We start from the raw sequence: 24,320 nt of genomic DNA on the forward strand, positions 1-24,320 counted from the left end.
AGCGTAGCCAAGAGCCACCTTGAGGACAAAGCTGATAAAACCAAAAGCTGATTTTCTTGCTAGGAAGAATAAGCACATACAAAAATTATGTCTTTTTATGAACAAAACACCTAAATGGCAGCAGAAGCGGCTCTGTGCAGTGTGTTTATATGCACAACCTGGTAACATCCACTGGTTGCAGCAGCTTGCAGTCACTGGATGCTGGTGTGTGAAGCAATAGGGTTGAGGCCAGGGACACAGGGCTCCTGCTGCACTCGACAGGACACTCAAGGCTGCTTCTAGCCCATCTCCACTTGTTTGCTATGACACACTGCTCTCTCCATTGCCTAAAGCACAATGTGGTGATCTACTGCACAGAGAACTCAGTGTAGCAAATGCAAAGTCACCATCACAGACCTCCCTAAGTCTTTTACTATCCTCTGAAGTTGATCTTTGAGCGTAGCCCAAAGAGCAGCTCAGAGCCTGGAACCCCCAACATGTACGTATACCAAGTTCCCTGCAACTAAATGCCTAATATCCATTAACACCTTTGAGATGCCTTGACTCCCTGGTGCCCTTTCCATCCTCAGCAACTGTACCCATTAACAGCCAAAAGTCAGATTAACCTGCTTAGCACAGCTAACATTAGTGTTAACACTGTAGGAACGTGTTTAAATTTGACACTGAGTAATTAAACTAAATCATATGTATTTAAAGTGCATTGTTCCAAAGGCACTCTCAAATCACTGCAGAGCTGTAGATAATTATGTATAGCAGTCAGCGCACCAGAAAAAGAAGATGAGGAAATGTTCCTGACAAAGTGAAGGGAGCTGGTGTGCTCTGAACATAATCTGAAGAAATAATACAGGTGTTGCATAGCACAAAACCTATAAATTAAGCTGTCAATAAAGAGAGAGAGAGAGAATAGGGGAAATAAAGGCGAAAGAAGAAAAATAGCTATTTCTTCAAATGAAGCTCAGCTGCTGAATCCCTTTCTATAAATCTATTTGTATATATTTTAAAATCCAAGATTACTTTGTTCTAAACATTAGTTCCTAGATGTCAAAATCAGCACAGAGGACCATGTATTTCTTGATACTGATTTGACAGGCTACTATACTATACTTTTTATGCTTACTGGTATGCTACAACACTTAATTTAGAAAAAACCCAAAGCTGTGTAAAAACAAAGTTGTATCTGTAGAATATTTTCATGAAACATTGTTTGGCAGCTAATAGCCCCTAAAAAGGAAAAAAATTGGTAGGTAAGAGTTCTACCTAAAATGAGTAATGAGGAAGAGAAGGAACGGGTAGCATGTGAATCTGCAGCAAAATATAATGTAACTATTGATCTCTGCAATTGGTATCAGGTTGCCTTTCAGATCACAGGTACTTTTATAGTTATACAAACGTCCTTGCTCGCTCAACAGTGAAGGTCTTAAAACAGTTGACCTGATTTTTTTTTTTTTTCCTCTTTTTTTGCAGGGATTGGGGGCTCCTATTCAATCTGTACATCGGGTAGCAATTACAAAGAAAAAAACATAGAAACAGTGAATAATAAATGTTATAACAGAAAGTTACAGCATTAGCGTAAGTAGAATAAGCAAACTTATAGCAGCACAGCAGATTAATGACAGTTACATCAATATAAAATGTGGTAAAAGACAGTTTTTAAATGTTCTTACACAACAGAAAATTCAAAAAGGCAGAAGGCTTTTATGATACTGAACTTATACACACAAAACGAACTACAGGTAATGCTGCCGAGAGATGTATGCATCTTACCCGTGAGTACAGCTTTTGCTGAAGGGTCTGCCAGATCCAGCGCAGATTTCCCATCGGTGTTCCGAATGTTTGGATCAGCTCCGTGCTGCAGCAGCACTGTGCAGGGAAAGCAGAAACAGTATCTCACCTCAGGGATACACAGATTATTTACTGTTAAGTGTCTCCTCGGCATCATGTAGGCATAAACACACATTGCACAATTTTCTTTATTTTTCCTTCTGGGTTTTTTTCCTTCCCCCCCCTCCCCCCCCTTTTTTTTTTGTTAAGCACTGCAGCAAAGGATCTTCTCCGGAGTCAGGCTAAGTTGGCAAGTTAAAGATATAGTAAGATCACATGACCTCGCATGATAAACATGAACCCTGAATCTCTTGCAAGACTCGGTTTTGGGCTCCTCCTGACAGCTAGCTGGGAAGCCGTGCATTCACTGACTCATACTGGGAAATCTGCTGTGGAACCTGCTCCTGCCGTTACTACCACTACTGCTGCTTGTTACCACTCCTGTTCCTTTTCCTGCCGAACATCCCAAGTCACCCCGCCTCTGTAAATCAGCAATACTCCTGCCTTTCCGTGGCTGCTCACTTGCGCACAAGATCTCAAGCACAGCATACCGGCTCGCTTTCAAGAAGTCTAACAAATAGGTTAAAATGTGTGACCTAGTACCCTGTAGTCTGGACTATTATTCTCACTGCTATTTCTTTTCCCTACTAAGCCTTTTAACACATAAAAATTCAAGTACATAAAAATACTCAGATGCAATATGCAACCATATGGCTAGGAAAGCACTGATACAGTAAATTGTAATCTAGATGAGCTCATAAAAAAAAAAAAAAGAAAACACCATTTCACCTATAAACTCTTTTAATCAGAAACAACATAAAAATGCAATTCAGACCATCCCCTTCTCAAGATCAAGGCATTTTCTGCTGAATTGAAAAATGAAGTCCACAGAAACATTAGAGGTCTGACAAAAAGGACCCCAATTGCCCATTTCCCCAAGTGTTGTACAAAACAAGTACAACATATTACAGAGCAACAGTTACACAATTACTTTGCACAAGCGTGAATAACAGGACAGTATACAGAGGTGCAGATACTCAAACAAACAAGTAATAAAAAGCAGCAGACATTTATGGATGCTCATGTAAATATGGCTGTTGAGATACAGTTGGACTGAACAAGCCAAGACGAAGAAATACTTGCAAACACTTTTTGTAGCTAAGGGTGCAAAATCACTTCATAGATAGGATTCCCCAGGAAAAAACATAACCCAATCCAGAAGAAAAGTAATTACCAATATTATATTACACATATCACTTAAATCAGCAAAAGGCTTTTCAGAAATAAACTTTTTTCTAAATTAAAATTTTAACAGGTAGTAATTGTTTTTATTCAAACCTCTTTTCTTTTACAATCCTGACTTTAAATGCTTTTAACGTTGCCAAATTTCATATATTTCAGCTTACAGGATGTTATGCTATCAGCTTGCCCTAAGCTGAATGTTTGCAGAAGTTTGGTGCTTTGATCAAGTGACTTATTTTATGCTTTTGCCAAGAAGCTGCAATTGGCCCATGTTTTTGAAAAAAGATGCGAGTAGGCAGATCAGGCTTTTCCTAGGAGGTTTTTTGTTTGGTGATGTTTGTTTTTTTCCCCTATATCAAGATGAAGATACCAAAATGGAAAAAAAATAATTCAGCTAGCACGTGCTCACCAAAGCTTGTTAAGATGTAGCACCTACGGTTTTGAAGATGCCATCTGTCCCTCGCTACCCACCCCCTTAGAGATCTTACTCATGGGTATGTTTTATTCTGAGCCAGCCTCACAAGCCAGTTGAGCACACTCCAGCAGGAGGTGGTGAACAGGACTTTTTGCAGATTTTTTTTAAACATAGTAGGCAGTACAGAAAGTAAGCAAGGAGAGACATTCAGTATGTCCTGACTCTGTTCTCTTGGACCCTGCTAGTTAATTTATACTCCAGAGGAGAGGGAAGCCATTTGTCCCAAAAGGCATCAGGGCAAGAGCAGGACACTAAAAGAGGGAACCAGCAGCTAAGCCTCTATCAAGAGGAGGCAGGCAGTACAAAATGATGAAAAGGCACAGACTGGATGAAAAACAGTGAAGGATTCACATGGCAAAAAGCCCAGGACAAAGAGCTAGGGGAGAGAACTGAACAAGAACAGGTGGCAAGGGAGAACAGATAATAGCTCAGATAAAAAGTCCATGATGAAAGATCAGGAGAGAAGAACAACTGGGATTTGACCAGAGTTTGGAGGTTTGGACTAGCATGCAAAGCCAAGATGAGGCAGGTTAGGGTGCAAGAAAGGCGACTTTGAAAAATGAGCGGTAACGGATGTAGAGATGTCAAAGGGATCTGCAACTGCCTGAGCCCGATGCTAAAACAGAAGAACAGATTTTTCAAGTCTCCTAATTCTTCAGTGCTGTGCAAACCAACCAAGAGCCCTCCCCTGCTACTTCTGCTGGCACACATAGATGACAACACAGTATCCTTTCAGCTCCTCCCCTGACTAAAATGACAAAGGATTATGCAGCGCATCTAATCTGTTCAGTCATGCTAATGAACCATGAAGGGTTCTGTCATGGCTTACAACATAAAATTTCTGTGTCCAGTTTTTAGGTTTTTTTTTCCAAAAACTTAGGAAAATACATTAAAAATACACTAACGGTGCTTAAGGTGGTTTCCTGCAAAAACCTTGAATTAGTGACCCGAATTGAATTCCATCCCTGTGGAACATGCACTTGAAGTGGCCAAACTAGGTTCAGGAAAAGAACCTGTCAGAACTCAATTGCTGTAACCGTATGACTAATCCTTCTTGTCTCTGCAATCGCTCATTCTACTCCTCACAACCCTTCCAGCCTCTCCAACAGCCAAGGGTATGGTCCTGCAGACACCTCCCTTATTCGGTCCTACAGACAGATCTACCCTGGGAAATGAATACAGTAGCATCTTGGGATAAGAAACCAATCATATAAATAAAGGCTGTATTAAGAGTGCAGATGAATAAAAGAAGTAAACACAGGTCACAAAGGCATTCTTACATTTCCTTTATTGACTATTTGATTCTATCCTCTCCACGTTTTGGTTTTTTTTTTTTTTGTTTTTTTTTTTTTGTGGTTTTTTTTGTTTTGTTTTGTTTTTTTTTAACAGCATAATCTCCCAAAAAGATATCCAAGTGAGCAATGCTGTCATCAACATGAATTAACAAAAGAAATCCAGCATTTTATGTTTAGCCTATCGGTGTAACACAGCTGTACTTTTATACCTGTCAAACCACAGGTAGCTTCTAATTGAATGTTCGCCTGCTTGTTCAAAACCTTTAACACTTTAGCCCAACACAAAATCTCTTCTAACCACAGGGTATTTGAGATCTACACACAGTGTGTCTCTCTAAATTTCCTTTTCAATGCACCAGGGATGTGTAAAAACGTCAAGATAGATCTGTTTGAGAAAAACACTCCCTTTATAATGAAAAACAACAGAATAAGCCATTCTAGCTAACTGTAGCTATTTTAGATTTCAAACGCTGCACAGAGGATGGTTTGAATAGTCTGAAAAGGAAACGTGGCAACAGTTTCTATCAAGACACTGCTGTTAACCAGCAAGCATCAGGATGGTGTGCGCACATATTCACTCCTGGAACCCTGTTAATTAGCATATTTTGATATGCTGGTTTATTTCCTCTGGACAGTGGGGACATTGACATGTATTGTTTTTCTGTACTGCAAGCAGAGTCCATAATAATCCAGCAATACCATTACCCAGCTATCCCTGCCTTTCCTACAGACCATATTGTACAGACAGTCTTTTAATTGACTCTTCATATTGTATATGGACAAAGTCCTCTAAACTTAACTATAGAGCAAACATGGACTGTGCTGGGTATGGAATTGTATTTTTATTCTCACTGCAACTGATACAATACAAAAGTTTCTGATCTTCACATACCATCTGAAATGCTTTATTTAATTACACTGCTATTATACCAGATCAGTACAGAGACAAGAAAGGCTACACATTCTTCCCACCAAAAAAAAAAAAAAGTTATGGTATTGCACAGAGCACGAACTACAACCACCAATCATTTCAGATTACTGCCAACTTGCTACAGCAGGATGAATCCTAAAATTAAACACTTGGCCCACAGCCTCCTGGCATAGGTATTTTGAACTGTGAAGCTAACCAAAACAACCTCATTTGGCTGTCAAATTACAAACCCACCAAGAACAAACATTTTTACTTTTGGCAGTTTCAGCCTCCACATTTTCACCAGCAAAGTATGGCAAAATCTTCCCTAATAGCTATTCAGCAACAAGGGAGAAGCAAGGGTGATTAGACGAAGAAAAAAAAAAAAAAAAAACACAGGAGTTTGTCTACATGCAAACCATCACTCAGCCCTTCCTCCTTCATACTTCCTCAGTTAAAAGTGCACCAAAAGAAAACATTTTTGATTGAAAGACAGAAATACAATGGGATTAAAAATCAATTTGGTTGTTCCAGTATTAGGCATGATCAAAGATCATGAATATTTCTGTTACAGTTTGCCTACGCCCAAAATCCACAAGCTTCCTGAGTATACTTACAGGAATGCTGATGGAAAAGTTCATATTTGTTTTAAAATCAGATGCACATAAGTACAAAAAAAGGACATATACAAACCTTTGACTGTTGAGTGAAAAATGCAAAAACAACAGGCAGACCTTCCAGAAGTATCTGTACTTCAAGCTGTCTACTGCTTTTGATTACATTTCCAGAGTCCTCAGTTCCTCACAGCTCTACCATTGCCTCCTCCCTCCCCACCAGCTCTTTTATCACTATGTCCCGCTGCTTTGTGCTTGCAGTCCCTTCCAGCTACCCCCGCTTTAGTGTGTAGCCTTTCTTCCCCCTTTTCAACTTCACCTTCTGAAGGTCACCTCCAAAGGTCCTTTCCAAACCATACTACTGTAGCTTTATCTACTTTCTCCCAAAGCATCAAAGTACAAAGAAAACAGCCTCAGAAAAAGCCCTCCTTTTGACTCACAACATAGACACTATCTTCCATCTCTCTAAACAATACCTTTAGAGCTGGCCAGTCTCTCACTAACCTTAGGTCCCAGGAACATATACACCTCAGTTCCAGTCCAACACAGGACATGTTTCCAAGTTGTACTAGACAAGAAATATAACATGCTCACTTACCTCTACGTTCTGAAAACATCTAGACAACACCCATCCCTGGCAGTGTTCAAGACCAGGCTGGATGGGGCTTTGAGTAACCTGGTCTGGTGCAAGGTGTCTCTGCCCATGGCAGGGATGGTGAGACTAGATGATCTTTAAGGTCCCTTCCAACCCAAAACATTCCATGACTCTATGAACACGGTGGAATCCAAACTTTTTTTTTCAGGCAATGCTAAATGCATCTTCTCCCCCAACTACTTCTACACATAAACCGCTAAGGTTTTGAACCTCTTCTCATCTTATAGGAACAAGAATTTCTTGCCTAGAAATTACACTTCTGTGATTCAGATCTAATAATCGAATTCTGGCAAGTTACCAGATACATAAATCTTTATGCAAAATGATCCCATATAACTCAAGTCATAGCACCCTACTCTTAGCTTTGTAAAGCTGAATATATGAGATAGAGCTAATAGAATTAACCGCCACAACTGTATCACTGATCAACTTCCACCTCTGTGAGCAATCCCAGTCTTGGCTGCATGATTAAGAAAAAGGCTATATTATCCAGCCATTGGAATTACAAGGTGAAAACATGAGAGGCAGTATCACTACAGAGGTTGCACACAGGTCTAAAGGGTTGAGTATCACTACTTGACCTGGTGACATCCCTGGCCTCAAATGCCACTGCCAGTTCAGCTAAGAGGAGCTGGAAAAAAGGAGAGGAGCAGATCCTGTGCTGTTGACTGCCCATGTATAGTGAAAGCCATCGAAGCTGAATCAAGAGAGGATTACAGAGCAGAGAGGCTAAGCACACTGAAGGATTTAGTTCAGAGTGAGGGTAGGGTAGAGGCAATAACCAGGCATACCTGGGAGCACTGCAGGTAGTTTATTGGTAAGAAGTGATAACCAGGCGGCAGGCAGATCAGGGACAAGAAATGCATTTGGTAGAAGAGACAGACACAAACACGAAAGAGCATGCAGAAGAACAAGAAGGAAGAATAAAGGCAGGGTGAGCAATTAAACCCTAGGGGACTTCAGGGAGAAATATAGTAGAAGTCCCCATGGGTGCAGGTAGGACAACTAAGGAAGAGTTGCAGAAGACTGGATTTCCAGTAACAAAAGTGCCTGCTTCAGTTAATTGCTGAAGACTTCTAAGACCTGCGTTACCATGGCTTCTATGCAGGGCTTCATTGCTCAGATGGCAGGCTGGAGCAGACTCTTCCAGGCTGAGAGCTGCTTTTTCTGAGGCAAAGGACCTCACGAAGCTGAGAAATTATGTCCAGCTAGTCTCAACACCCCTGCGACAAACAGACTGTGCAGAACAGTGCTTAGCTTGAAGGGGAGAAGGGAAGGTCCAAACACTAAACTTCAGAGGAATAAGGAACATCTGAGCAGCATGAGAATAGATAACACTTCAAAGCAGAGAGCAGAAGAACATGCAGCCTTTAACCTCCCTCCCAATTAAAAAAAAAAAAAATAAAAAAATCATTGAAGGAGTGCAAAGAATCATAAATCTGTCCCCCTCTGCTGCCAAACAGCACTACCACAGGCTACAGTTTCACCTAGACCAAGCTGGCAGAATCACCATCCCCAGCCCTATGCTGCCCACCTTGCTTTGGGTGGCTGCAAACATTTGGTCAGGCAACAAGGCAGATTAGAAGAGGGATCACTTGCCCAATTCAGTTCATCATGCAACAACATGACATGCTCTGGTTGGCACAAGAAAAGACAGTACAGGGACACGTATCAGTGACAGCAGTTGAAAAGGATCATTTTGTTGTTCCCATTAAGACTATACCTAACATTACCAGCCAAAGTCCTGGTGAATCAATGTTGGCTCCAAGCACTTCCCATCATTTTGCGTTCCCTACTCCCCTTGTCCAGGGCATCCCAATTTCCCATTACTGCAGACAACAGTTTTAGTCCCAACAAACCTGCATGTTGATTTTGTTCTTTGTTGGGACCAGACAGAGCAAGAGACAAATATGCCAACTGCAGTAGTATGAAGTAGATGGACAGAAGCTTACAAAAGCAACACTAGGGTCCACTATGCTGAAACAAAAAAAAAAAAAAAAAATTGTAAAGGGAATTAGAACAGTGCTCTCCAACAGCATAGGCAGAAATGAGAGTTTTGAGAGCAGGAGAACAGCAGGAGAAAGCAGCAGACAAGTAGCAGGGGAAAGTGATGGAGTTTTGAGCAACAGAGAAAAGTCAGGGTTCTTAATGCGCCAGCAGTCCAAGAGGGAAACACCTGTGAAATGCCTCAAAGGAATTAGGGCATGTTCCTCTGAAAAGGGGACACAGTTGACAACCCAGCTGAAATGCCTCTATACCAACGCACACAGCAGGGGTAGCAAGCAGGAGGGACTGGAAGCCACTGTGCAGCTAGAAAGCTACAACTTAATCACTACCACCAAAATATGGTGGGAAGGATCACATAACTGTTGTGCTGCAATCAATGGCTAGAAACTCCTCAGAACAGACAGGCAAGGAAGGAAGAGCAGGTGGGTGCCCTCTATGTTAAAAAAAAAAAAATTAAAAGAAGGGGTTGATTCCATAGAGCTGCCTTTGAAAAACAGCACTGAACAAGTTGAGAGCTTATTGGTAAAAGTTAGGGGCCAAGCCAACACAGAAAACCTCATGGTTGGTGTTTACTACAGGCCACTCAACCAAGGGGAGCTTGTTAATGAAGAGTTCTTACTTCAACTACAGGAGACATCACACTTGCAGGCTCTGATCCTGCTGGGGAACTTCAATCACCCCGACATCTGCTGGAAAAGCAGCACAGCAAACTGTAAGCAGTCCAGAACACTCTCGGAATGGATTAAGGATAATTTCTTAATCCAGGTGACAGACAGCACAGCCAGAGAAGCATTACTGGACCTGTTGCCTGCCAACACAGGTGAAGTAAGTAGGGATGTCAAGATTGGTGGCAGCCAACAACAAAGGACCTCCTGGTCAAACTAAAGCGTAAGACAGACGTGCACGGGCAATGGAACAAGGGACACATACCCTAGAAAGAATATAGGGATACTGCCCAGATATGCAGGGATGGGATCAGGAAAACTAAGGCACAGTTGGAGCTGAATTTGGCACAAGATTCAAATAGTATGAAGGGCTTCTACAGGAACATTGGCTAGAAAAGGAAGATTAAAGAAAACATACCTCCCCTTTATAAATAAGACATGACAACTAGCGACAACCAATATGGACAAGGCTGAGGTACTCATTTTTTCTGCCTCAGTTTTCAATGGTAATCTCTCTTCCCACATCTCTCAGCCCCTGAACCTCAAGGCAGGGACTGCAGAATGAAGTCACTCCCATTTTAAGTGAAGATCAAGTTCAAGACCACCTGAGGAACCTGAACATATATAAGTCCATAGGACCCAGTAAGAAGTATCCCAGGGTTTTGAGGTAATTGGCTGATGAAGTTGCCAAGCCATTCTCAGTCGTACTTGAAAAGTCATGGCAGTCAGACAAATCCTCAGTGACTGGACAAAGGGAAACACCAAGCCCATTTTTAAAAAGAGTAAACTATCACACTGGAAACTATTAACCAGTCAGCCTCACCTCTGTGCCCAGTAAGATCACGGAACAGATCTTCCTGGAAGACATGTGAAAACACACAGAAGACAGCGAGCCAATTAGAGACATTAAGGGCAAATCATGCCTGACTAATTTGGTAGCCTTCTACAACGGAGTGATTGCATCAGTCAAAGGAAAAGCTACAGATGTCATGTACCTGAACTTCTGGAAGTCTGGAACAGGTTGCCCAGAGAAGTTGTGGATGCCTATCATTGGAAGTGTTCAAGCTCAGGTTGGATGGGGCTTTGAGCAACCTGGTCTAGTGAAAGCTATCCCTGCCCACAGCACGGGAGTTGGACTACGTGATCCCTAAAGGTCCCTTCCAACCCAAACCTAAGATTGTAATCCTGCAGGCCAGCTCCTGGAGATACACGGCTTTAGAGTTTATATGGACACATGATCTTAAATGCTTGTTTCAAAGTAAAAGAAAGCTACCTCTAGTAAAAAAAAAATGGTCCTTTGGCCAAATGTGACAATCTAGATAAAAATCATAGCACCTGCTTGCATGTTTCTATTACCTGTCAGTAAATAAGCAGTAATAGCAACTGCTGGGGGCATCCATATGTGCTAGGAGACTATACATGCAGACAGCTTGGAATATGGCTCCTAGGAGAGGCACTTCTTGCTTTATGGCTCAAATGACCATTTGGTCCATCAGGGAGAGAGGATAGTGATATCAAACATCTCACTTTCTTGACACAGATCTGCTCTTTGAAAGGCAAGTTCTCACGCATCCATACACTGCAGAATGTTCCTGCAGTAACAGGATGCAACTACCAAATTGTGCGGAGGCCCTGTAATGCGTGAAGTGGAAATGCTTAGAGGTCAGACTTTCCTTCAGCTTAGGTGAACAATTCACAGAAACAGGCTTCAAGGCAGCAATAAGAAATCAAAGAAGTAGCATGAACAAGGTCTCCCAGTACCAACTTTTCTTGTTTGAGTGGAGAAGATGCATCTAGACAAAAAGAATATTACAGAGCATCACTTTGAAAGGACTTTATCCTATTTTCATGCAAGCTCTAGTTTTTCAGAAAGATACTTTTGTCTCAGTCTTTTCATTGTTTGACCCAGAAGTTATTTTAGACTTTGCTCACTGAAGTTTCAACCTTTTAGCAAGACAGCCTACTCCTGGTATATATATACATACCATAAATCTCACTTCCCAATGCACTACAAAATACTTCAATGTATTCTAGAATTAAGTTTGCACTAGGTGTTTCAGAGATCAGATTTATCTAGTCAAAGTAAGATAGGGGAAAAGTATCTGAACCAGACAACCCAAACTACAAGCATCATCGCAACAGTCAGAGCTCTTGCAGCAGGGCAAGAAGATACCTTTTTAAAAGGCTCTCTTCTCCCTCAGTGACTGCCCACAACTGTTTCCCCATAACTAGGTGCCTCTTAACTATGATTAGTTTTCCGTATGTAGGAAGCACTACAAAATCGTTCCCTGGTATGCCAGTTCTGCCTACCAGTGATTAAATACGCATAGGGAGAGAGAACAAGCAGAAAGTTCCAGAGGCTGTAGGCAGCACAGCAGGCTGGTAATATCCTCTGCCCTCAGAGAAGGAGCAAGAGCTGGTAGATTGTTCAGCCTACATGAACAGCAAATTAAAGCCTTGATCTTGCCTGGGCTTAATGAAGTAAATATTCTTGTTTCCTTTTTTGGATGGAATACTTTTCAAGTTAAAATTTTCCATTTCAGCTAACAATGAGAAAACAGAAGTTCTGTGCAGGTTATGCAGAATGCAGTCTTCCAGAGAGCAACCTCAAAACCTTGGTGTCACTGCAGTTTTTTGTTGGGTTGGTTTTTTTTGTGGTTTTTTTTTTTTTTTTTTTTTTTGCATCGTGCAAGAGATGGCTCTGTCATTCCAGAACACTTCTCGCAAGCACGCAATCAACACCAAAAGTCGTGTAGCGTAAAGGAGGCTTTGGGGCTTCCACAATGAGCCTGCAAAATTTAAGAACTCAAGTGAAGCTTCTAAAGTTACCAAAAAAGAAAACAACACACCACCAAAAAAACCCCAACACCCCTACCACAAACTTTGAGGCTAACAAGCAATAAAAGACAGTAGACTAAGCTCTTATTCAATCCCATTTGTCTGCAGCCATACCCATACACTCCTTTTTCACAGAAACACACTGAATCACAGAATGGTTGAGGTTGAAGGGACCTCTGTAGATGTCCTGGAACAACCTCGCTGTTTTGAGAATACCCATGTCTTCTGGCCACCCTGCAGCTTTACTGTGCTGGTGACTGGTCACCCTCACAGTAAAAAAAGTGTTTCCTGATGTTCAGAGGGCACTTCTCATGTTTCAGTTTGTGGGCTAAACAATCACACCTAAGTGTGTTCAAGCAGTCACCTGGAACAAAATACGTCATTAGAGTGCAAATGGAATAGAAGACCCTTTAACCAAAAAAGCTTTAAAAAAAACCCCACAAACATTTAGCCTATTTTAGATGGTACAGGTTGAAGCTTCACTATGTCACAACTAAATCACACCACTTTTCCTTGCAAGCAACAATTCTGCAACTACTTAGTTTCTAAGCATTTGTTTTAGTATGCTATTTATTGAACAGCTAGAAATTTTAACTGCTGCTCTACTGTCCGAGCAATTTACGTTTTCATCTATATCCCAAGCTGAAAGCTGCTTTAAGGACAAGTCTTCATTGCTTGGTCCCAATTTCACTTTTCTCTGAACTAATTCACCTTTCTACTTCAAATTTTATTCAAATAAATGTCAGCTGTAATCCTGATATCCCACTTGACAGATTAAGAGCCCTGCTTTCACTGTCCTTGAAAAGCAAAAGCAGCCACCAAGGCAAATCAGGTCAACAAGTAGCATCCTAAGAGGAAAAAGAATTGAGGAGAGTTAAGAGAAACCAAGGACCAACTCCAACCTCCTGCATATGCTAGCCATTTCTTCCACGTGGAGTTTGAGGGCAGAAATCCTGGTGGAAGTCAGGTGATAGCCACATAGCTAATTCCACATGCAACCTATCAGAACACATTATTTGCCAATGCACTAAAATTTAACCCCCAGGAAGCAACATAAACTCAGGAGTCTTAAATGTTTCTTAGGATCTGTCCTGGATTTACCATTTTCCTGAAACAGGAAGGGTGCAAGCACAATCAAAAACAGTTTATCTTTTTAGCAAAGAGGAATATGCATTAAACAGATTCAAGCCCTAGCAGCAGCTCTCAACCCCACCATTCGGTGAGGTGAGCACAAGAAGGGAAAGAGGGGGGAAAAAAAAAAAAAAAAAAGGAGAAAAACACACCACAACAAGAAACACACACACAACCACCAAAACAACACAACTGTCACAATCCAAGAGCACAGCCTTTTTCAGAGGTGAGCTTCAGTGTCCACCAGCTTTCAACAGTACACAAGTTGGGGATGGTATCTTAGTCACGCACCCTATGGAACACACGGTAACAATCTGATGTGATTAAGAGCTGGAACTCTTAAGATTAATAAAACCCCAACACGCCAAATGACTTTTGCGTATTTTACATAAAACTTGCACCTTGTGCCAATTCTGTAAACTCATCATGAGTCCACAGCATAGTTAACAAATATTTAAGAAATACAAGAAGTACATGAAATCTTAGGGATACCAAGCTGATCAGTCCATGAAATTGTGTCTAGAGCTACGGGTTGGCCAGAAGACGCGGGTATTCTCAAAAAAATGTGTTTCTGAAATAAACATCAGGAAGCTAAGAATACATTAAGTTCAAGCAGATTTAGAACTCGACTAACAATTGACTAGCTAAAGCACTACCTGTATCAGTCGCAGAAACCTCCCCTAGCCACTTAGCCCACATTATTATGTAAAACAATCACATTGCTTTCTATTCTTAAGGGACAGAGCTATACCCATTTGTTCTCCAGTGCCAGAACTGCTCATCACCATGCCCTGTTGATAGAGAGCAGTGCAAGTCTTACCCTATTTAGCATTAGGTCCTTGACAAGCAAATACTCTACACTGCAAAAATCCCACAATCTGTCAGGTAAGATATCATCACTATTGTGGGTCTCACACTAGAGAAGCATGAATGTTAGATCAGTCTGAGTGGGTTTCTCTCCTGGGTCACACCTGTGTCTTGCACCATCCTTGTACAAGAAAATAAAAACAAGTTGTGGCAGCCAGTTCCTCCTGGCTCCCTTGTCATACGAGGTCAGTATCCAATTCCATAGCTAGGTCAAAAGCACCGTGCCTAACCAAGGAATTACTCGGTACTGCTTGCTTGGACAAGACATCAGCAAAACATGAAGACTATACATTGCAGCATGAACAGCAGGATTCACATCAGACACTTCAGTCTTTTCTAGAAAGGAATAGCTTTGTCTAAGAAGTGTGGTGCATTTGTATAAACATGGAAAAACAATGAATAACTGGAGCACGGGAGTCTATGTTCATCACAAGTTCTAGCTGCATGAAAAACTGAAGTGAAGACACAGAACAAGGGGCAAGTACCCAGTACTTTCACTAGGCTTCAATCACCTGTAGTTCATTTTGTACACGTGGTCTACATTGCAGAAAGACCAAAATCATTAGAAGAGAGACACCTTTGTTCACTATATGACAAATATTTAATTGCCTGCACATTTTTACAAGCAAAACCTTTATATTCTACAGTAATACCTTAATCAGTGCTCTCCATTAGACTAAGTAAACATCCGAGAATTCAGCTAGAATTGGCCCCACTCATTTATGCCTTAACAGCTACAGATATATCTAGATATGGTTTTTAAACCACATATAAACTGCATTAAGATCACATGGTTCCTCTGAGAAGCTAAAAGTAGATATTGCTACAGTAATTGGAAGCACAGTCCCATAAGACTATTTCTGCAAGATATTTAGAACGCCACTGTAAACTGATATTGGACACTTGAAAGCAGTTCCAGTGTCTGCAAGAGCAGTAGCTGTTCCATTACTCCATTCTGTATAACATGCAACTTCCTCTTCCCCTCCCTCTCAATTTGCTAATAGTTAACAGTACTTTTGAAGACCTTACTTCCCATAAAGGCCGTACAGCAAGTTTTCCAATAGTGTTTTGCATATTATAGTACCACCTCCTTTGCTGCAAGTAACCAGATTCTGATTTAATCAACACTTGTAAAGAAACATCATAAAATAAATTAGTCTTTTCTTGTCCTCCAAAGATTCTGTTGTGCCAAGCAGCCAAACAAGGCAAAAAGAGTAGTTTTCTTGAATTTTAGGAAAGAAGAAATAGAACTCTGAAAAAGTCTAAAACCCACAGATAGGTTGTAACGTATTAACTGTCAATACAGTTCAAACCTAACAAAGACAGATGGCTTCCAAAATAAATACAGTGTATGAAACCTCAGACAAGACAATCCTTCTCAGCCTATTTTCATGGAGTTGAATTTCAGTCAGCTTCTAGCAATACAAATACCATAATGTAAATAATACCCTTAAGGACTGCAAGCAACACAGTAACGTGACAGGTTTTACAAGCCTTCAGCACCACTAGTTCCAGATAAGTCATTTCATTGGCAAAATCTTCATACAAGTCTTCCTCACCTGAAGTAAGGCTCATTTTTACCCAATTTGTACAAAACATCATCTTCTCTGCTATCAAGTTTACTGTTGATTTTGTTTCTCAAGAGGATTTAACCTCAGGATTAATCCAGCTCAATGCTTGGTCCTCTCACAAAAATGTTGTATTAGGGCACTTCTACCTTGAGTCAATGATCCACTCATTTCAAGGCTCCTAGCATGCCAAGACCTTTGTCAGGCACACGTAGGGGACTGACACTGCTCGCAGAGATTTTCTTCATAAAGCATCAATCATAGCTACATGTGCACAGATGCAAAATGTCAGCAGAAAGGATTCCCTGGAGTCTGTACAGCAAACCACCCCAACTCACTCTGGCACCTTTTCCCATAACAATAGCTCCTGTAGACTGCACTACATCAACACACCTGCCTGCACACAGATGTCACATACTGAAGAGGTGTCCTTCACATAGGGAAATCGATAACCCAGTTCCTTCCTGTCCTTCTGCCAAAGTCCACCAGGGAGCACTGCAGTTGTATATGCCATGGTAGAGTGTCCCAAGTCATTTTCTGTAATCACTTTTGACAAAAGCCCTGTTGTCTCACACTCCAGACCACTGTTACTATGGTTGACAGTATTACAATGCCTCCAAATTACCAATGTATGATTTCAACCATGGGTTCCTCCACCCCCACCAGCTCACAGAAAAGACGGCCTTATTCTCAGGTCCCTTGCAGTAAGGTTAGCCTGGACTACAGACTTACACAGTAAGAAATGCAAGATTCAGCCCAAACAGCTCTCATTTCTGTGATGAATACTAACATTTAGAAGCTGACGTACCTCAAACAAGTGGTTAGAGGACATGAAACTATTTAAACCATGAACAAGAACTCCAGTGAGAAAGCAAAAACATTCTTCCACTCAACCTAAAACATGGAATTTTTATCATATGGTTGCTATCATGCAAGCTTCATTTGAGAAAGACCCTGTGAAGAAACAGTATAAGTACACTTAAGCATATTAGGTCTTTGAGCCACTATGTACACACAGGATTTAAAACCGTTTGCTACTCAAAGAAGCAGGGTTCCACACACATGCTGTCACTCAGAGAGCAGAAACAGACCAAAAGAATTCATAACCTGAATAGCCTGATGAGTCTCCTTCCACAACAACAGATATGGCTTTGATCAGTAAGCATCTGAGTAACAAATATTGTTAAGAATAGCCTGGATTTTTGTTTTGCAGATCTGGACAGATAATAGATAGATGCTGTTAACCAGGACTCCTTGGCCTTGAGCATATCAAATCACAAGGTACCTTTGCTCTGTATGTCAGTGTTAACTGCAACCAACAGACAGGATGGTTCCCCCACCGTAGGGATTAATTTATGTCCTCCTAATGGAACAAAACTCACCTTTTTGGTACACAAGAACAATCTAGAGTTCTTTAGACTGTCCTGCAGCTTAAGAAAGTTCAAATACAAGTCGTCTTCCCATTGCACTTATGAGTAGTTAGTAGCAGTAGTGCTCCAACTCTGTAGTTCAAGAGTGAAAGCAGGAATATTAACAATATTTAAGAACCTTCTGATATAAACAGCAGCGATAGTTAAACAGTTTACAATAAATATTTGCAAGTACTCACTTGACAGCATTTTCCAATGATTTTACAAGCCTCTGAATACCAGATTCCTGGGATGCCTCTTGGAATCTAAGCTTCCTTCTAGAACAACAGTTCTCCAAGAGTCTTGGGGAATTCAGTACATCTCTTCAACAAACAATGCACATAAGCAGCTCCCAATGTACCTCAATTACCAATATCCTCCTCTAATACTTATTAAGAAGCTACTAGTCTTCTTATAGGCTTCTGTCAATCCAGCAGCTAAATCTATAGCCATTGTAATAATTTTTCAGTTAAGACGCTAAAGCTGGTCCCCCATACCTCACCCCACCCAATACCCTAAAACTGCACAACTTTACTCTTTGATAGCATTTCCTGTGATTTTTTTATTTTTCAGGTAGTAAAATCAGACACAGCTTAACTTTTAGAGCAAGATAGTTCCTCTGCTTAGAAGGCAAAATGCTTTAAGCATTCTAAAATCTCAAAAAATATCATAAATGTAATAATTTTGTTGTACATGCCTTCTTTGCAAGGTGATTAAACAGTCGAGCAGTTTAATGATTGGGCAAATTACCATTTCCACAATTCCTTTATGGTTTAGTGTGCACTAGTTCTTTCCATAAAGTACCTTTCACAGATTTTTATTTTCTTTTTTTAATCCTGACAAAAGGTTTATCTGACCTGCAGGAAGGGGCCACACCATATTGCCTTCACGTATTTCAGCCTAAAGATATGTAATAGCACAAGGTAATAGCTAATGAATTTTTCTCCTTCCCTGGTCATGAGGAAGCACAGCAGGGTGAGCAACATTTTGACATGTTAACAAAGAGACATTTACATGAACAGTGATCCCTATGCTAAGGGCAGGACCTGTATGTTAGAAAATCTGCTAGCTTAAAGTCCTAGTTTGCTTGCTTGCTCTATCTTTCAAGTGCAAAAAGGGTAATGGAAAAAAAATCAACTTCCACGAAGCTCTCTCGTCAAAGAGAGACAAATGCTCCTTGACATTACCATTAGAGATCGCTTCATAGCACTGAGACAGTGAATTCATCATGCCACAGGATCTTTGCAGGAAGTTTTATAGCTAGCCCAGAGGAAGCCAGTAAAAAAACCGGTCTAATGTCACATTAAAGAATTCCTGATGGACCCTTAGCACTGCATGGGCTAAAAGTAATTTTAAAAGAACTTTTACAGTTTTGTACAATGTTGAAGGGTGCTTTTCAGTAGAAAAAATTCAGCTAGATTTTTTTATTTCCCCTAAAATTACCAAAGTACCCTGTATGTTCCGATCCATAAATCATGGCATCACCATAGAAGACGCTCAGAGTTTGCATACTTGTGAAGGATGCCCTTAAAAACTAGGCAGATGTATGACACCTGAGATCACTTTTAGGCTAGCAGTCCTATTGTTCTCACAACACTAAACTGTAGATCCACCTAAAGAAAAAAAAAAAAATCTCTGCAGGAACAACTACAGCCTCTGCAGAAACACACACAGTGGAGGACAAAGCAAGTTCAGACAGACCACATAAGAAAAGCTTCTGTACAGTTATTTTTAGCCCATTTTTTTTTAACAAAAAAACCTGTGTGTTGCACAAACACACAGTTTTAAAGGAGCTGTTACCACTCAGGAAATACCTTAGAGCTACTCCCGTTCAGTGCTCAGCAACCAGAAAACCAAAACAGAAAGAACATTAAGTTACCCTATAAATCTACTACACCCAGTTTTGATATCTGTACTCCCCATACCAACCCTTCACCCTTTAAAAAAAGAAAAAAAAAAAAAAGACAACAAAAATACCAGAACATTCAACAGGATAACAAGACAGAAGACTACGTTTTACAGCTTGGAAAAGGAACATTTGAGGGGAAAGACAGAGGTCTATAGTCACAAAGGATACGCAGAGTGCAAATAGAAATGACTGTCCAATTTTTCACAGAAAAGTCCTGAATGGCTTGCAATAAAAGTCATTAAAAATAACGTTTTAAAGAAAAGGAAGTGTTGTTTTCATCCTGCAAGACTATTAAATTATAAAATTCTCTTGTCACAGAACATCTTCAAAGCCAAAAGTATAGCAGCATTTAAGAAGCTATTAGATCTATCTTTCAAGAATTTTGTATACCAATGGCTACGTGCAGTCCAGATGCAGCCTCTACTTTATCAAGTTCCTAAATTGCTGAATACCATGAGAAAGGAGGATACACTCAAACCATTCATAGTCTCTGAGCATCTGCTACATGTCATTGTTGGAGAAAAGTGAGCTACATGGATGGATCTTTGGTCTTGACTGCAGTAGACACTTTCAGATAAGAAATAGATCATCCCCTCTCCCCAGCCTGACCTGCAGAACAGTTGCTACCCTGACTTCACCACATTCCTCCAAACACACTTTGCAGTGTTCACCATTAATTCATTATTCCATGAGCAAATGCAACACTGAGGAACAAAACCACTTTTCATTAGCTCTAGAAGCAGTCCGCAGACAATGAAAATTCATCTTCCTGACAGATAAAGCAATCCTGGAGGCCATAAATACCAGAGAACACTATCTAACAATTGGTTTTAATGCTTCAGTACATTTAGTCCAAAAATTGATTACTTAGAGCAAACAACACTTTCAAATAGATTCAATTACTTAGCAACTAAGCAAATCCATAGTGACTAAATATATTGTAAGAGATGGTCAGCAAACCAGCTGAGCACTACTTGCCATCCTCCATGATCTATCCTACACTTCCAGACCCAGAACACGAATACAAGTGCCACCTAAAAGAGCCACAGTCCATATTCCTCCCAAACTCAGCACATTAGCAGTCTGTCCCTTTATGTTCCTACACCGTCATATGACTGTAATATGCAACCGGTAAATCAGAAGCACAAGAAATCTTATGAGTCACTTGCTACCTTACAGTTTCCTGGAGTTTGTGCGTAGTCCGATGAGTTTTCATCAGTTCATCTACACTTTGTATTTCCACATAAGCTTCCCACTGGCAGGGTTCATACCTATTAGCCAAACTCAGCTGTACAGCTGAGCTTTTACAGTACTTTTAGCATAAATACACACACTCGGTTCCAAGGCTCTTACTAGACACAAGACCATTCTATAGTTGCAGTGTAATCACTAACTAGTTTTTGCTGGTCTTCCCACTCTGTTCCAATGCTTTGAGTTTTCCTCCAGAAAGTCATTATTCATAAATGTGCTGCGTCTCTACACTCCGCTAAGTTATCACTTTGTCCCTTTTTGACCTGTAAAGCGGCCAAAAGAACAGTGTACTATGTTAGATATGATAAAGAAAAGACACAGACTGAGGTGGCACAGCAGAAGGGGAGAAGAAGAGATAAACTGGAAAACTCTCCCATTACATCATTTGGAAGAAGCAGCCAAGACCAGGTAACCAAAAATGAGGCTAGATGACTAATTCCTACACAGACTGTTGCTTTGCAGACAGATATCTAAGTTCAGCAATAAATTCTATCTTATGCCAGGATTTCCAGAGACTATTCTTCAATTAATGCTTTTTAAAAAGAATGCCTTGCTTGTTTAAAAAGGAACACTCTAAGAATGCAATTGATTATTTTTTTTTTTTTTACAGGTCAATTTCATCCATCATATCTGCTGTAACAGTCTACACTTAAGGTGTAAATAGCAGTACTGTACAATATATTCTACAAAGCTATTCAAGTATTCCTAGTCAGAATTTGTGTCCTAAGCAATCACTGTTCCGTTATCTCAAAAAGTCTTTTGAGGGAACAAAGTTGAAGACCTTAATGTAAAATAAAAATTATATATAAGATCTGAAAAGAAACAGGAACTTGCCAAAGACAGCAGAACATTCTTGCCCACTAGATGTAAATTGCAAACAAACTCACTGCAAACAAGGAAGAATAGACTTCTTTGTCTATACTCATGTCCTAGCAGTTTTATGGAATCAACTAAATCCCAAAGAAGCATCATACTACAGCACATATTAAGTCTAGTGACTTGTGACGCTCCCTTCAGTAATAACTCTTGCATCGACAGATCAAATGTCTGATTGAAGTACAACATACATAGATCTCCATAACTAAACTGAGCACAACAGCATCGTGCTTGGTTGTTTAAAATAAAATATTAAAAAAAAAAAAAAAGAAATTGCCAGGCTCTCATCTGCCTGCAAGTAGCTTTGCAAGGAGAACCGCATCTAGTCCTGCAGCCCTGCTCAGTGCTTCCAAGGAACCCTATAACTGCAGTGGAGAGCAGAAGAGCTTTGGGATTTGACCAGTAACACATGCTGAATATTTTATATATATGGATCATCCCCTTAGTCTAACAGCTAACATTTAAAGTCATATATCTAACCTGTGCATAGAACACAGAATGAAGTTCTGTGTAATACAAGCTCATAAAGTTGATTCTGTACTTGATTGCACCAAGCCCACAACTTCTTGCTAAATCAGAGTATACCATTAAAGATATCATCAGTTCTATGATTCAATCACCTGTGAATGCAAAGGTGTTCTGCTGCACCCCCTCCTGCTTTATAACAAGGATTTAAAAGACTGAGCAAGACAATTTTTTTCCAAAGCAAACAAACCCAGTCCTGCTTTACAGGTGTAAAGGAGTCCTTTACTGTCAACCTTATACCATTTAATTGATATTTTCTGCCAGCAGTTCCCAAAGCCAGGCAGACTCTGGCAATGAAGAGATCAAATTTAAGTTACACACAAACTCCAGTTATTGACTGGAATTAAGCTTACTTTTCATTCACACCATTGTCACCATAGGCTGTTACTGGGACCTGCTATATCAATGGATCTCTTCCCCCAGTACTGCTGCATACTATACTCAGTAACTTCTGAAGAATATTCTCCATATGTTTCACCACACACACAGAAGTTAAATGAATGAAGTCCATCACATCCCTTGGAAAAAGAAGAAAGACTGAAAAGAAGTAGTTGTATTTTGGGGTTTCCTCCAATTTTCTTTCCCACAATTTTTTGTTGGGTTTTTTGTTTTTGTTTTTTTTCTGGGGTTGTTTGGGTTTTTTTAATGTAATTGCATAATTATTGCAATAAAGCTAACATAAGAACTTGTCCTGTAGGTTTTGCGGCTGTCTCTGTAGACATTTAATGTAATAAGTCTTTAAGCAAATAGACATTATCTGAAATTCTGAAATTTGTCTTGTTCTCTGGAAAACATACAGAACAATTCTGATGTTCGTAATCTTAGCTGAGATTCCTAAAAAAAATTAAAAAAAAAAATTCAAGCTTCCCTTTCAGTGTTTGATAAAAAGCACAACGGTGAGCAGACCCTTTTATTCAAGTTAGTAGATGCAAGAAGAACCAGAATTGATAAATAAGTTTAAGGAACTGATCTGAGTGTAAAAAAAAAAAGTTCTCACTTCAAAAAAAAAAAAAAAGTACACCGAGAAAAACCATAAAAGTTAAAGACATCCTCACTGAAAAGCTCTTTATATGTTCTAGATATATTTAAAATGATTGAAGTGTTCCATTTCATTTGAAATTGCTTTGGCTCCAGGCTACAGCAGATACACTGAAGATATATAACCACTCTGAACAATGGTGTCCTGTAACTTGTATTTGAAAGCTCTAAAGGACTAATGAGATGTTTCGCCATACTGTATGGAATGAAAGGTTAACCATCTTCCTAACCACTAAGCCAACAGTGCAGCCCAAAAGCAAAGACTGCACCTAGTAAAGCTAGTTTTCTTGAGAGCGATGAAGACAGACAAACTACCATATTCAGATTTTGAACATTGTAATTTAACAGACAAGGAGACTTTACCCAACCTCCCCAGGTTAGTTTTTGAGATGCAAATTCAGCCAGTCTGCGTTATATACCATAAAACAGTTAGTCTTAAATGACTATCACTATACCTACCTGCTGGTTTAAAAGAAGTTAGCTTTTAAGAACAAGCAGTATCTTTCAAGTCCAGCAAATTAACATCTACAACTGCACAAAACATCTAGTACAGTTTCAGTATAAGAAATGACAAGACACTTACCAATACACACATCTATCTTCCCCTTGATAGCAGCTTCATGCAAAGGAGTGTAGTTCCAATTGTCTCTAGCATTTGGGTCTGCCCCTTGGCACAGTAACAGACTAACCACTTCAGCGTGACCAAAAGAGCAGGCGTTGTGAAGGGGTATCAACCCTCCATCGTCACGAGCGTGAACATTGGCTCCTGTCTGTAGCAAGTGCTCTACAACATCCTTCCTTCCAAAACCTGTAAGAGAACATATTTATGTTCATTTATCTGGTAAAACAACATGATTTCATATTTAAAACTGGACAGTCTTAGTCCAGAATACAGACATCAAATGATATTATTCATGTCCCTCTTCTACTTTTTGGTTCATTTCACCATAAAGTGAGACTATATTCACCTGCTCAAAGAACCACTGGTAGATTTGCTCACACTCATGTCAGAGGCGAACAGTGTTGTATTATAACCAGCCTGACTGGCTGCCACTCTCGAAGTTCCACAAGAGGTTTGCCATTCATTTTCAAGAAAAGCTTTTTATGAATTTTAAAATTTTAGTATAATCTGTATGTATCTAAAGCAAGCGTCTTACATACTGTCTCCTGATACAGATCTTCCTCTTGGAGGAGATCTCATACTAATAAACATTGAGGGACACT

General features: G+C 40.1%; 1 protein-coding gene across 1 annotated transcript in view; it reads right to left on the reverse strand.

Annotated features, from left to right (window-relative positions):
- Positions 1–24,320, reverse strand: part of TNKS (tankyrase) — a 144,857-nt gene that overhangs the window by 111,179 nt on the left and 9,358 nt on the right. Inside the window, exons 2-3 of the mRNA XM_074147026.1 lie at positions 23,680–23,904; positions 1,765–1,860 (exon numbers count right to left, since the gene is read on the reverse strand). Coding sequence (XP_074003127.1) covers positions 1,765–1,860; positions 23,680–23,904 — 321 coding nt within the window. The remainder of the gene's footprint in view (positions 1–1,764; positions 1,861–23,679; positions 23,905–24,320) is intronic.

Source organism: Numenius arquata, chromosome 5 (genome assembly GCF_964106895.1).
Source record: "Numenius arquata chromosome 5, bNumArq3.hap1.1, whole genome shotgun sequence".
Lineage (NCBI taxonomy): Eukaryota > Metazoa > Chordata > Aves > Charadriiformes > Scolopacidae > Numenius > Numenius arquata.